This window comes from Venturia canescens, chromosome 4 (assembly GCF_019457755.1).
Source record: "Venturia canescens isolate UGA chromosome 4, ASM1945775v1, whole genome shotgun sequence".
Lineage (NCBI taxonomy): Eukaryota > Metazoa > Arthropoda > Insecta > Hymenoptera > Ichneumonidae > Venturia > Venturia canescens.
The window spans coordinates 13,149,002-13,163,441 of record NC_057424.1 but is presented as its reverse complement, the minus strand read 5'-3'; the positions used below and the strand labels follow the sequence as shown (position 1 = coordinate 13,163,441).

Below are 14,440 nucleotides of genomic sequence, written 5' to 3'. Positions count from 1 at the left end.
GCGCTGTCCGCCGTGTAAGTCGAAACGAACCACAAGGTGGGAAAGTACACGAAAGAGCAATGGAAAATAACAAAAACACGTCGGAAATGATTCTGCTTCTCTTCATCTCTTCTCGGGTGCCACACAATTTTCATGGCAGCGATTGGATGTACAAAGTAAGTCAGAAAATTTATACATATAATTAACTCTCAGTCATATTTATTTCACATTAAAGTACAATCATGAATTCGTCGAGAAACCGCACTTTTGTTTGTGACAATGGATTGTTTGTAAACAAAAGATCTTATATCAAACCGACGCTCAGAATCAATGAAAAAAAAACACGAAAAATATGATCAATGATGGAACAATGATCGAAATTCATTGAGATTTTTTTTTTGCAGAATGTATAATCATTCAATAAAATTTTTTCATGTTGCCATTTCAGTTATATATCAAACATTTTAAACTTGTATTGTAAAAGATTTTTTCGAAGATCGTAGAGTCGTGGATTTCAATTGATGCTCAGACCCAAAGCCGTCAAATCTTTCTTCATGGTGTTGATTTTGTCTTCGTGTAATTTGATCAGAGGCATGCGTGGTGGTCCAACGTTTACGGACGTTAGAATAGGCATCGCAGCTTTCATTGTCTGCACCCAATTTCCTGGAAATTTCATAATATTCTTCTCTTGGTTATCCTAGCTAGTTTTTTTTTTTGTATCACGATTTATCACGATTATTATGAAGATTATACGGCTGTTAAGGAGATGGTAGAAATCGTTATTTTAAGGTTAAAAAAACTCGAAAATATTCTCTACAGAGTTTCCTATATTCTATTAAAAGTGCCACAACTTTTTTCCTACACAAAATCAGAGCTTCAGCGATTATTTTTTCGTTCTCTTACTCTCTCGAAATTAATTGAATTATTAAAATTAAAAATTTGACCAGTTAACAATTTTTTTCCATGTTTTCGTAAAAAACAATATATTAAGTAAAAATAAAATATGAAATAAATAAAAATATAAATAAAGTCACCGTATTTTGAGATAGTGATAACTGCTTTTGAGAGCTTTTCCTGCTTATCTCTAGCCTTTTTCAAATCGCCTTTTTCACTTGCGGCCAAAATTTCCAACGCCAATTCAGGAAACATGTTTACACTCGTCGGAATGAAAGAATCCATTCCTACCGCGCAGGCTGCTGAGATAATCTGTAATAATTGACGCATCGAATCGTTTTTTTTTCAAGTATTATAATCGTTTTGATGAGTTACCTGATCGCTACCGAGAAATACGACAAAACGAGACGAATTGGCTCGCACGGCTTGCGCGCCTTCCTCCAAGTTCGTGCTCGTGAATTTAATCCCCACGAAGCTGGCTAACTCATCGCCAATTGATTCCAAAAATTCTCCCATGTGAACTTGGTTTTTCAAAGTAGAAAAATATAATTTAAATCATTTCTCGTCGATTAAGTTTCCGAATAAAAATGACACTGTCGAGTTTTCATTAGGGCCAAAAAAATGAACACAATTTAACCAGAAATACGAAAAATCAGTTTTAGTTCATGGAATTATGGATTTGGTGTGAATATTTAGTGAATTTCATTGATTTCCAGCTCAATTGAATCTTCAGTTTGCTATTTTTTTAGTTTGCCTATTTTTTTGCAATATTGAACTTACGTGTGACATTCGTAAACATTGGAACGTGATAATAAAGAAGGGGCGTCTTCGGAGCAGCCTCGCCAACGCGTTTCAAATAATTCACGAGTTGACGATTCTCCGTTGGTTTGAAATACAGTTCGGGTAGGCAGAGCAACGAGTCAGCTTTGATTTCCTCTGCGTGGCGTGCCTTGGGAAAAAAATTTACGAGAACTCGAGACTGAACCAATTTTACAACTCGGTTCGTCATCAAAAAAGTGCGCTTTGAAAAATTTTGGCGAAATTTGGTAAATAAATTGGTAGAACGACGTTAAGAAAAGTCGAGCGTTGACGTACGAGTTCCAGAACGTCTGGTAGAGGGGCGCCACCGACTTGAATCATCAAATGTAGTTTCGCCGACTTGGCAGCACCGGCCCAAGCTTCTGCGAGCGATTTTCGTTCCTGAACGGACATTGACGTGCCCTCGCCACTCGTTCCATTGACTTGTAATGTAAATCGATAAATCCTTTCAATTTTCGTCTCACTTTGACAGCCAACAATTTTTCGTGTCAAAATCCAAACTTTCAACGTTACCAAGAATCCCTTTTATTCCACGGTCGGCTAAATACTTGGCATAGTTTGGAATGACAGTCAAGTCTAGCAGAAATCTGACGAAATAAAAACGAAACAAAGAAAAAACGTTGAACCTTCTCAATAAGGACAGTGTAAAAGATTCTTCAAATAAATGTTGGACCGAGAGTCAAATAACGTGTTTCAAAGTGTCCCGAATTAAGAAATAAATAGGACTTTCTTCGGAGCCGTACCTCTCGTTGAACGGCGTAAAGACGGGGACAACGAAGCCTCGAAACGAGTACGTGAGTCGCTGGAAAACAAACAGTCGCGTAACTGCAATCGCGTGACGAGATAACAGAGTCAAACTCCGTGCAAAATATTATTTTTCCATTCCATCACAAAATCGACGATCCAAACTCGAATCATTACATTTGCGAAAAGCAATTGAACTACGGATCCAAAAAATCATTGAATTACCGCACGAAGAATTTCGTTAACAAAGACAATAATTACCGCCATAACGCCTGAAAAATTAAAACCTCTTCGATCAACGCTGCGTGACGCCGCTCCTCACGTCGAAAGTCAGCTGTTGACTGGAGCTTCTCGGAATATTTTCAGGCCGTTTACAAACTGCGATAAAAGTCTCAGCGGAAAAAACGAAAACAAGCACGCCATGGAAACAAAGCGATTCGTCGACGAAAGGTTCGCGAGAACCGAGAAGATTAGGCCTCAATGCAAACGAAGTATCGGGATGGTGAGACGGGAAGGGGGCTCTGCGGAGGAAAATAAGTGAGAAACGTTATCTATAAAAATGCTCTTTATGTTTATTTACATGTAGATCCTTCAACAATGTCAATATTTAATATTATCATAATATTAATCATTTATATAATAATAATAATCGTTATATATATACATACATATTTATATATACAAATATCTACGACAGTAGTGACATAAATAAATGTATATATTAATATATACATACAGATAAATATCTTGATATTCTAAATGGCCGCATGCTTTGGGTCACGTTTTCGTCAAAACGAACGGAGACTAGATAATAAATAATTACGCCCAAAATTCTATAAATTTATCGTCAGAAAGTTGATCTATTCGCAATTTCATGTATTCCCGGTGTGTTCTTGACCACGAAAACCGTAAGTTCAATCCCAAAAATTATGAATTTCCACAATTCAATGACAATTAAACATTTTTCGAAAGTGGCGAACTCACTCTTTTTGTTCGGAGATTGAAAAATTCATATAATTATAAAATAACGCAGTTATAAATCTCTGCCCATTGACTCTGAATTAAAAAATTCTCACTTTTTATTGGTGATAAACAGCAATATTGCCCAGCGTGAATATTTGGAAGTAATTTAAGAAAGGAACGCAAAGTGGTTTTTTTAATTTTGATTTTTTTCTTTTTATTTATATATATATATTTATATCGTTTTTATTTTGAAAATCGAATTCACCGTTTTCGTAGCATGCAACTTTCCAAAATCTACATTTTTTTTCCGTAGACTCGTGTCATTTTCGTTTTCATCTAACTTTATAATTGTTTATAATTCCTTAAGACCTGATCTCTGCTGCTACACGGATCATGTTAATTTATATTATTTATTTCATTATTTTTCGTTTTCCTCTTCTTCCTGTTTCTTGCCTTTTTTGTTTAAGTTATTCGTTAGAACGTTAATATTATTTTGTTTCTTATTTGAAAATTGAGTCGCGTTCGTACTACGAGACTTGTGTTAAATAACGCGCCTTTATCCGGGGTTTTTGTTTCGCATATTACGCTTCGTTAAATTCACTTGTTTTCTTTTCTCCCTAAATTGCACGATATAACGGTTTAGTGTGTGCTTTTTCGTTCCCATGTGTGCGTCTGTGTGTGTGTGTGTGCGTGTGCGCGCGCGTGGGCGTGTCATAGGTCATGTTCACTCACCACGTGAGGTCGGACCGCGTTTCAAGTTCTTTCGTAACTCGCAGTCCTTCGTAAGTGTTGATGCATTTTTTTAAAATTATTTATCCCGAGTCTTGGGGTTAGAAAAATTTATTTCTCGAGGTAAAATTTTGCGATATGGTATGGTGTCGGGGCGAGTCGGTTGGGCTGAGGGGAACAGGCTCTAGCAGCGTGTAATGGGGGTTATTACTCGAGTCAGATATAATTTGGTCAGTTTATTGGATCGCTTATGAATATAATTTGAAAAAAACGAGTTTTTTAAAAAAAGTTTTTCTGATACGGATCATTTGGCCTTGTTTCGAAACTCATTTTTATCACACGAGATAAAATCACACAATTTTGTTGATGGAGTAATCAGTGCAACGAATATTGACAGAAATATCAGTAAAAATTAATTGAACAAACAGAGAAGCAACTTGAGGAGATTCATTATCCAATAATATTTCTCGCATCAGGTTCATTTCGTAAGATTTTCCAAGAGAATTGGAGTTTTAATATTTGGTTATAAGCTTGTAGATTCCGATCATCATATTGTAGGGAGGAAAGTCTCCTGAAATTTCTTCCTACAGCTTCAAAGGTTGCACAAATGAAATTCTTTTATCTAATTTTTGGTACGTCAATTAAATTGCATCCTACAGAAAAGAGGATGATAAATTTTGTTGCACAATAAAAAAAAAAAGGGTTACGAAAAATATTTGCAGTTGAAAAATATTCCAAGATTGATAGAGAATATTTTTCTGTGCTCGAAACGGCGGGTCTGTCTTTTTGTAATACGTACAAGGGCGAGAGAGTTTGTCGTGTATTTGTGTATATTTTTTTAACTTTTCTTTCTCCCTGTTGTGTAAAAAAGTATACATGCGATTTCGTATAGAGCACACATCGAAAAATGATCATTGTTTAATCGTGAGATGCTTTTATTTATAAATAATATTTTAGCATATCATTTATTTATTTATATATTTATATATTTATTCATATATATATATTAAACCCAACGAGATCCTCCGGATATGTACAAGAAGGATATATATCGTGAATTTAAATATTACTGATCATTACATATGCGCCCGCGCGACCATATTTATTTCGCATATTATTGAAATTTAATGACAACATTTTAATTAGCCCGCGGTCGATCGTACCGCGATGGTATTATTTTTGTTTGTTTGTTTGTTTTTTTTTTTTTTTTTCATAATATTCATTCAGATATTCCGTATCTCCGGCACAATCGAATAAAAACTTAATACTGCTCGTAGTTCCTCAATAAGTCGTGTTGAATCTCATGAGAATGGTCCCAAATGTTGAAAAGTAGTGTGTCTGTTTCGCGTCAAAAAATTTAGCGCGATCGAAATAGTGTTTCATAATTGTTTTCATTGTTTCTCCTTATTTCGACGCGATTAAAATATCGCGATGAAGGTATTGCGGGGTTTTAATTATCCTCGACCGTTAAGTTTTCAAATTCTGTGAGTTAACGTTTTTATCAATGTTTGGCTTTTGTCTCTGACGATATAGTTTTCCATTTTATTTCATCAGCTTTTTTTCTGGTAGTGTTTTTCTTCAATTTTCTCATAGATCATTGACGTCTTTTATCTCCCAAAGTGCGCCATCACGGTTTAAATCATTTTTCACATTTTCGTATGGAATTTAAAATCTCGACAATCAAATAAATTATGTACACTTAGATTGAAAGGAAAATGATGATTTTTTCGAATAACTTTGTGGCTCGAACTGCTGCTAGAGCAATGAGATGCACGTAGATGTTTTTTTTTCTCTCTTATCTACTATCCACTGTTGGTTCTCAGTGTACGAATGCGATAAGATAAATCTTAAAATTAATATTAGGTTTTGTTACATCTCCTCGCTTAGTATCATGGAAGAATTGTTTCTTTTTTCTTTCTCTCTCGTTTTTTTTTTCTCACTTTGACGCAGCTTCACGATTATTTCTATCATTAATAATAATGTTGATAATATATTTCAATTTTTATAAATACTCTTATCGTAATTTTTATAATTAGGACAAATAATCTCGATTAATATAATGAAAGCGATCGGATGGCATTATAAACGCGTTTTTTCAAAAGCGATTAGAAACCGCACAGATCGAGGCGCATTCATGATAATTTCGGGCGCACAGAGAAAGTGGGAGTTATCGATCTTAACGAGAGTGTTATACACTGTGAGTGTGCGTGCGTGTGTGTGTGTGTGTGTGTGTGTTGTGTCAATGTGTCATTTGAAAAAGCTTGTTTTTATGGATAAATAGCATCGAGTTATTCATTGATTCTATTCCCCCCCCCCCTCCCCTCATTATGCTCTATTTGTTGTTTTCCTTTGATCACTCTGATCATCATTTTCTATAATAAATTACTTATTTTCACGTACAAGCTACTTGAAAAATCATTTCCTAAAAGCACGATTCGTCCCACAAGAATGTTAAGAAGATTCACGAAATATCCGTAGATCGAATTTGTTTTTTTTTCTTTTCTTTCGATCTTCCGTGTCAGTTTTATTCGTTGTACAAAAATAAGAAAACCCAACGCGCGTGAGACACGATTACTTTTCTTTTATTCACATATCGTGTATGCTGAATGGTGACGATTTTAATCGAGATTCTGAAGTGTCATCTCGTTAGCCGCGATAATGTATCTCGAGACGAGAACATCAACATTTCAATATGAGCAACGTCGAAGGGGAGTCGCGTCGAAGTCTGCCCACCGCAGGCAGATAATTTTTGACCGGTTTTTCAAAGTTTCCGAAAATTTTTTGCCCCGTGTTTCAATAGATTTCGGAAGACGTTGCGGGCTCGAGTATTTTAAATCATTTCTCAAACTTTCCATCGTGATGGTTCGTCACGGCATGGGAAATGAAAGAAAAATAAATGATAAAAAGCCGATGAAAACAAAGACTGTCATTGGTTCAACTGACTCGAGGCTTTCATCAAACGAACGTGTCTAATTATCTCTTTTTCTTTCCCTATACACACACACACGCATTCCCTACAAACGAGCAATAATGTATTTAATTAATATTTAGGCATTTAATTACGTGCAATTCGTTTCTGAACACTGAGAATACTATATGAATACGATAAATGTTCTGTAAACGTTAATGCATCATATTTCTTTTTTATTAACTTCACATCTGAATGTGTACGTATATATAATATCAATAAATGTATCGTTTGTACCTTGGCCAGCTTTTTATACGTTTGTTATTGCGCGAAAAAGCTTTGTGTGTCTCGATGTAATTGGCGTTATTCACATACGTTGTGAAAAAATTTAATAAATTCACGTGTTTTTTTTTCACGCGGACTATTCACGTTTGTCGGCTATGCGATGGTGTATTTTTTGTACGAAAGTGGGGAAAGGAGATACGCTGGGGGCAGCAGGAGTAGAGGCGCGGCGGGGGCGGGGGCGGGGGCGGCAGAGATATGTAGTTCGATCGATTCGACAGGTTAAAATTTCATCGGCAAGTTAAGTTACGTAGGTCGCGCGATATCGGTCACACAGAAATATAGCAAGTACGGTTCATCCCTCTTGCTCGTTCATGCGTGCTCTTCGTGTATTTTCTCTTCCCATGTGACACGTAACGGACAAAAAAAGTGTATAGGATAAAGGAGCGAAAGGAAAAGTTGGACTTTCGACATCGTCGATCCCTTTGTCGTGCTCTTTTGTTCAATATGTTTATATACACAGACACATATGTATATCATATGGTTATCGCGCCTCGATAGCTAAGGGAAAAAAGAGTCGAGAGATGAGAAACGCTTCGTTGAACACAAAGCCACTCCGTTAATATGTAATGTACATGTGTATTAAATGTGCTTTGGTGTAAGTATGTATGCAATAGTATAACTACATTCGGCACATCTTTTTTCTCATCGATTGGCTCGCACGATCAACGTTACGGAGCTAATATTGTAGCTCAATCGCTATGAGCGTTTTACTTTGTAGTCATGTTTCGCTGAAAGAGAGCGACATCACGCGCCATTGCCACTGGGAGGTTCGAGGAAAAAATCGTTCAGACGTTATATACTCGTTAAACGAAAGTGTACAGAAATATAGCAGTAGCCTGGAGGTTTGGCTCGGTACAACAGGTGATTGCTTTCATTGTCCCGTTCGTTACGAGAAGCAGAGACTTGGCTTTGGGATGAAAGAATGTTGAGTTTCTTCTGGTACGATATAGCAACGAACGGCTTCATGGTTTTTCCCTTTTTTTATTGGAATGTTTTCGTTAGGGATTGTAAATTTGTAAAAAGAACTTGGGGGCTATAATAAATAAAATAAGATTGAGTTGTAAAAATTTACCAATTGTTCCTCCGAGCAGCAAAGATCGACGACAGTGACGTCGCCCTCGACTGCCACTATGACTTCCACACCCTGAGCTTCCTCAACGAGACCTTTTTGAGGTGGAGGGCAGCGTTGAGGATGTCCGATTCCCGGGACTCTTCACCGTCCGAATGCACCTCGCGTCTACGTCCAGGCATCAAAAGCCTATGACGGAGCCCCCTCGAGGTCGGATCGGAGAGAGCCTCGGTTACCGGCACCTTTTCCTTGCTCGAGCCCGGCAACGAGACCGAACGTCCGACCGAGAAACCCTTGCTAAGCCTGTCGAGGGTAGCGGGAAGCAAATGCTTTCGCGGAAGCGCCTGTTCCCGTTCCCTCAGTATAAATCTACCAAGCGTTTTCCAATAAGCCTGAGTACTGTAGACATTCTCCTCGTCCCTTAAAACTCTGAGCTGACGATTACCACTGCCAACGGCACCGGCACCGCCCCACTCGAGCTCCTCGACGAGAGCAAACTTAATGGGATCCTCCATACGACGAGCTTTGACGAGAGCCTGGGCCAGCACGTCCTGCGCTGAACTGCTCACCGGCACTCGCAATATCGCGTACGGTATTTCCGGGGATACGTTGTAGATGCAAACTAGAAATGTGTCAGCTTCGTCCCATATGTGCATCGAACGATCGTCCTCCGGTTCTTCAGGCTGCAACTTCGAGTGGCCCGCGGTACTTCGGATCGAAGCTAACCAAGCTCTGCTGCTTGGATCATCGCCCACACGCTTGAGGAGAAACCGACCCTGACCCTTCCAAAGAGCCTCCGCCTGGAGCGGATGCTCGTTGGGATCCAGCACTCGCTGAGTCGGCAATTCTTCCCTATCCTTTTTCTCCCAACCCCGGGAAACCTCCTCCACCAGTATGTACTCGTCGACGTGATCCCCCGTAATGCCAGCCTTCTGCAGAGCCTGCAACAACACTTCCTGCGTCGTACTTTCCTGCGTTACCTTGAATATGGTGTAAGCCTCTTCAGGAATGACGTCGTAAACTTTGAGGAAAAACATTCGTCGCTTCAAGGTAACGCCCCCGAGGCCGGGATCGACGGTGCTCAGTTTCTCCGCAACTTTACCGGACGACGGCCGCTTCGATGACTCCTTGTGCTCGTGGCAACACGTGTTGTAATCCAAACTCTCCTCTTCCATCCTCGAATAAATGAACAAAGTGGAGAGAGCCAGGGGCTTGTTTTTGCAAGATCTTAGTCTGACGTGTCGGTAACCGGGCCGCAAACACTTGAGCGGTAAAACTCGCTGAGCAATCAGATGGTGGGAGCTAGCTTCGATGATACCGAAGCGGAGAAAAGCGAGATCTTTGAACATCACTTGAAAGCAGAATTTCTCGTTCCATATTGGATTCAGGGCGTTGTTTTGAATGACTTTCGTCTTGTGCTTGGCACAATCAATCGGGATACCGACCAGCTCGATTTCGACGTACGTGCTCGTTAGCAAATTCGTCGGCGCGATGTACTGACCAGAAACAACGGAGAGTGTCAAGTGCACCGAATGCAATCCGTCAAATTCCTTGTCCCAGGGATTGAAGCGTCTGTACATCATGTGGCTCTTGTCCCACATCACCGAGGGCTTCCTCACGTAGCCGCATTGGCCGTTCTGCTCGAACATCGCCGCATTCAGGTGCAGAGCCGCGTCGTCAGTTTGATAATTAAGTGCTACCATCTGGATCCCAAATGCCCAGAATATAACTGGGTTGAAGTTGGACGAATCTATTCTCATGCCAGCTGGATACGTTCGCACCAGTTGAGTCTCCACGTGAGCAACTACACCGAGAGGCTGCTTCCTGCAGATTTTCTTGGCTGCACTCTCATTCAACGAGGAGCACTGGAAACAAGCTGGCATACCACGAGTCGGTCGGAACAGGTTGTCAATGTTGCTACCGCCACTGGCAACCGAAGCCGAAGTTGACAAAGACTGAGGCGACCCAGTCGACGAAGGTATTCCCCCGGTTCCTATCCCAGCGATGCTGTGCCTCTGCACCGTTCCTGTGTGACTCTGGTGACGCGTTTTTACCGGTATCACGTTACCGGGCGTCAAATTTAGCCCACGGAACTTTATCGCCTGCAGATAAATCACCAGATCCGAGAGCTCCTTCGCTATTTGACTGCTCTGCTTCTGGGATTTATCGTCGACTGCTGGATCAGACTTTAAACGGGGGTGCAGCACCTGGCCACCGCCCAAGTATCTCTCGTAGCTGGAGATCGAATTGTCTGAAATTAAATCGACGTCTTATCAAACGTTGGTGTTATCGGCCACGTAATTTTACAGGGTTGAGCCGCCGCAATGAGCAAGAATCAGGGTTATTTCACCGGTCAACTGGTACTGTTTTAGAAAAGTACAAAATCGAAGCTAAATAATGGAAATCTGAGCAGGAAAAGAATGAGAGCTCACAGAATGAGAGCAATAAATTGTATGAACGAAAGAGTGCGAAAACAAACGCATTGTAACTATTGCAGAAAAATCTGTCAAGATTATTTACTTTTTAGAATAAAAAACTAAATTTAAGGAATCTCAAAGTATTTAAATGATTTCAGGATCATGGAGTTTAAATTTGGTCAAATACACGCTTGAAATATCGTGCTCACCGTCGACGTTGTCATCTTCGTCGTCATCTTCCTCGTCGTCCTCATCCTCGCTGAAGTATTCGACGACGGACGCACTGCTGACTTCAGTTCTCATTTGCTTCATTGATGAGGCACGATCGGACATGAGCATCTTTCCTCGATGGCTGACAGACGGATGAACCAGTGGGCCCGTTGGGTCAACGACGAGTTTTTTATTTTTAATGAGAATACGATGACGCAGCTGGGAAGGGGATGGCAGCTGGGCGTCTTCGCCAAAGTCCGAGTCGTAGAGGAACTTTGTCACCAGCTTCTCACCCAGCACCGACTTGACAACAATAATCAAATGATTAATACCCCGAACTTTAATCGTACGAGGAAAAAGCCACATTGGGTTGACCTACTTGAAAGATTTGAGCCATTCGAGCCTGTTGAGCCTGCGAGCAATGATTCTCTATCGAGAGGATGACCGGGTAGGACGAAGTGACGAACGCGCTTCGATCGATCGCCTCAACGACTGAGCGGAATGGAATTTTGGTGGTAAACGTGTGGCCATGGTAAATCAAGGGAGAACCATCGTCACCGTCCCAACAATCGAGTTCCACGCACCGGCAACCGGTCAACAATACCTGACGACGCAATTAACAACAAGAAATAACGTTTCAGTCATCGACGCGACCTTCTGGAATCCCGCATTGTTCCTTATTCTTCTCACCTGGGAGTACAGTTGAACCGAAGATTCCCCTTTGAGCTGGTGTCCAGTGAGATAAGTGTTGTGAGAACTAGCAATGTAATATTGTGACAAAGGCTGTTGCATTTCCTCGTCCGTAGGTGTCGCATATTCGTTGGGAAACGCGTAATTATCTTTGTCCATCATGTAACGAGCGAAGCCTTCGAACGAGAGGCACCACTGCGTCCGCAACGCTGGATCCGGTTCGTGCCTCTGCAAAAGAACGTCAGCTGATAAATTCCCGAGCCCCTTTTCTCGCGAGTTGATAGCTGCTTCATCGGGTTGAAACGAAAGGTTTGGTGAGAGCGCTGACCTTGATCAGAGCTTTTATCTGATCCTCCGTGAACTTTTCCTGCTGCCTCGATTCCAAAAATTTCGTAAACGTCGCAAGAGTGATAACTTGTGACTTTGAAGTGTCGACGCCGGCGCAATTGTTCACTATGCTTGCGGCAGCGATGGCATCGAAAATTTGTTTTTTATGAAGATTTCCGCTAGTCTCGTACTCGTGGGAATCAATGGAGTTGTTCCTGGTTAAAAGACCTGAAGGCATGAAAACCAAGCATATGACAATTGATTTGTTTCAAATCGCCATTGATACGACGGAGTATTGAACTCTGTAAAACGGACCCACCTATTCGTTGTGGAGTCGCATCGCTTGTTTGACGTAGAACTGAGGTCCTCATGCTGAAATCTCTGAGTGATCCGTCGCTCTGACTTCGACAAGTAATCGCTAGTTGTCCAAAAAGATCTCGAAGATCTTTTCGCGCCCGTAAACTGAAGGAACGGAAAAGGGCAACGAACTCGACGAAGTTGAGCTGCGTCTCGTACATGATGGAGGTCGCACGAGCCTTAACCTGCCACGGCGCTTCGAGTATTCCACCACCGTTTCTATCTTTATCCCTAGCGACGCATAGAAGGCTGTTTTGACAAATTACACGAGGCATGACACACGAACACAAACTTATTGAGCGTAAGAGTTAATTGGTGGCTCGAAAATGTCAACAGTTTCAATGCATTTGTCGAGGTGCTCGCTGTGTCGAGCTTTTCGTCAATTCCATGCTATCCTATACACCGTAACAGCAACCAATGAGATAAAAAACGTCCAGGAGGACCATTAGTTTTACGATGTGTCCAGTTGCTCTTGAAAGTTTCACTAGCCAAAATTTGGCTCTCGCACAGTGGTCCCTCGTATTTGGACACACACTTATGTAGCCATGTGTCAACCGGTTCAAGGCTCAGAAACGTGGAACGTTAACACAAGAGAGCAAGAGAGCGAGGAGGAGGAGGATTTCAAAATGGGCAGAGCCAGCGAAGAACGCCCGGAGAGCTCATGAGCCGTGGTGTTATATTGTTCCCTTTCGAGTACGAGGAACGTCACTGACCGCGAGGGATTCAAGATGAAACAGTGTTTCTCTGTTTACGGGGGCCAACTTCTCGCACCGATAATCGTCCAGACTCGCCAAAACTCCACGACAATAAGCTACGTTTCTGCGACGCGCAATCTAGAACAAACTTTTCCCTCGAGGAGACTTGATACGCCTCTCTTCTTTACAGTGTCCGATTGTCTCATATATATTTTCAACTACCAAACAAAAGCCGATGTAACTTATATGCCATAAAAGCCACAGTGAATTAGATGTCGTCCTTTTCAGGACTAGACCGAGCAGCTCTTCAATTTCCAACAGAATCGTACAACCCCACAAGAGATTACTTTGCGACCCTTTCTTCCAAGCTCCTTCACCGACACCCCGATGGCCTGCTGCCAAAAGGCCCTAAAATCCTTCAGTTTCAACCTTCGCTACGAAACTTCCGTTTTTCAACTTCTATAGTTTCTTGTATCTTTTGATTTTTGCATGAATTTTCATTACGATCCTCGCCAACGACCCGAGTTGAAATTTTCAGTACATTTTGTGATGCTCCTCTGGCAGGAGGTAAAGGCACTACAGTAGGACATGAAATAATGTAAAATCAACTCGTACTTGACGCCCGATGCGGGGACAAATTTCTCTTTTCTCTACGTTTATACGTGCATGCTTATAGACAGCGTACGTCAATGGAGCCATTTATTAGTAACATTTTTTTATGATGGCTGTTGAATTTTAAAATATTGAATCTTGAACTCGCCCTCTGAGAACAGAATTCTCGTGCGGTTTGTGAGCATCGCAAAAGCGCACTTCGAAAGAAGAAATATTCTCGATTGTTGAGGAATAATTTATGTCCTTTATTAATAAGGAGTAAGAGAATAGAAAGATTGAGAGGCTTATAGGCGTAGAGGCGGTGCTCCGCTGGCGCGAGAGCGCTCCATCCTTAGCCCTCTGGCTGATTTTTGCCACACCAAAAATCGTGCTAGGAAATATATTTTAAGTTTTATGAATGAGAGAACATACGTGCGCTCTGTAGATTTAAATGCAATAAAAATAGGACCTAGGGCTACTCAAACTGGGTCCAGAAGAGAATAAGCTTTTGTAGTGGAGGTTGGCCTTGCTGCAGTGGTCAAGGAGGAGGAGAAGTTGATTAAGGCGACACTTTTAGGCGCATAGGAGGACTAGTATCAAGTAACCTTCCACGAGGCTTAAATGAAGTCAAATGTCTTTAAAATAGGCTAAAAATTCCGACTCGGGGAATGAACCGATATCGAAAATCAGGGGAGAATAATGC

The 14,440-nt window shown here is 41.0% G+C and overlaps 2 protein-coding genes and 1 long non-coding RNA gene across 5 annotated transcripts in view; 1 reads left to right on the top strand and 2 right to left on the bottom strand.

Moving 5' to 3' along the window:
- Nucleotides 1-181: 181 nt before the first annotated feature.
- LOC122410224 (N-acetylneuraminate lyase-like) lies at nucleotides 182-2,827 on the bottom strand. Its single transcript, XM_043418345.1, has 8 exons — nucleotides 2,698-2,827; nucleotides 2,436-2,494; nucleotides 2,206-2,279; nucleotides 1,969-2,114; nucleotides 1,654-1,822; nucleotides 1,249-1,394; nucleotides 1,014-1,185; nucleotides 182-642 (listed from the first exon to the last, which is right to left on the bottom strand). Exons 1-8 carry the CDS (start codon nucleotides 2,701-2,703, stop codon nucleotides 494-496), a joined length of 921 nt encoding a protein of 306 aa, XP_043274280.1. The 5' UTR covers nucleotides 2,704-2,827; the 3' UTR covers nucleotides 182-493.
- A 40-nt stretch (nucleotides 2,828-2,867) lies between these two features.
- Nucleotides 2,868-14,440, top strand: part of LOC122410225 (uncharacterized) — a 33,148-nt gene continuing 21,575 nt past the window's right edge. The window contains exon 1 of the long non-coding RNA XR_006260882.1: nucleotides 2,868-2,973. This is a non-coding gene — a long non-coding RNA (uncharacterized lncRNA). The remainder of the gene's footprint in view (nucleotides 2,974-14,440) is intronic.
- LOC122410222 (1-phosphatidylinositol 4,5-bisphosphate phosphodiesterase epsilon-1-like) overlaps nucleotides 2,989-14,440 on the bottom strand; it is a 113,306-nt gene continuing 101,854 nt past the window's right edge. For 2 of the 3 annotated variants that reach the window (XM_043418340.1, XM_043418342.1), the window contains exons 12-17: nucleotides 12,414-12,700; nucleotides 12,096-12,322; nucleotides 11,768-11,995; nucleotides 11,457-11,681; nucleotides 11,077-11,380; nucleotides 2,989-10,701 (exon numbers count right to left, since the gene is read on the bottom strand). In XM_043418340.1, coding sequence (XP_043274275.1) covers nucleotides 8,510-10,701; nucleotides 11,077-11,380; nucleotides 11,457-11,681; nucleotides 11,768-11,995; nucleotides 12,096-12,322; nucleotides 12,414-12,700 — 3,463 coding nt within the window. In that variant the 3' untranslated portion in view covers nucleotides 2,989-8,509. The remainder of the gene's footprint in view (nucleotides 10,702-11,076; nucleotides 11,381-11,456; nucleotides 11,682-11,767; nucleotides 11,996-12,095; nucleotides 12,323-12,413; nucleotides 12,701-14,440) is intronic. The other variant, XM_043418343.1, reaches the window with a different exon arrangement.

Excerpts from the sequence above, each read along its gene's own strand:
- LOC122410224 (XM_043418345.1), bottom strand. Across the intron at positions 2,115-2,205 it reads TGGAATAAAAGGGATTCTTG|TCAATGGAACGAGTGGCGAG; the intron begins GTAACGTTGAAA and ends TTACATTACAAG. Across the intron at positions 643-1,013 it reads TATCACTATCTCAAAATACG|GAAATTGGGTGCAGACAATG; the intron begins GTGACTTTATTT and ends TGAAATTTCCAG.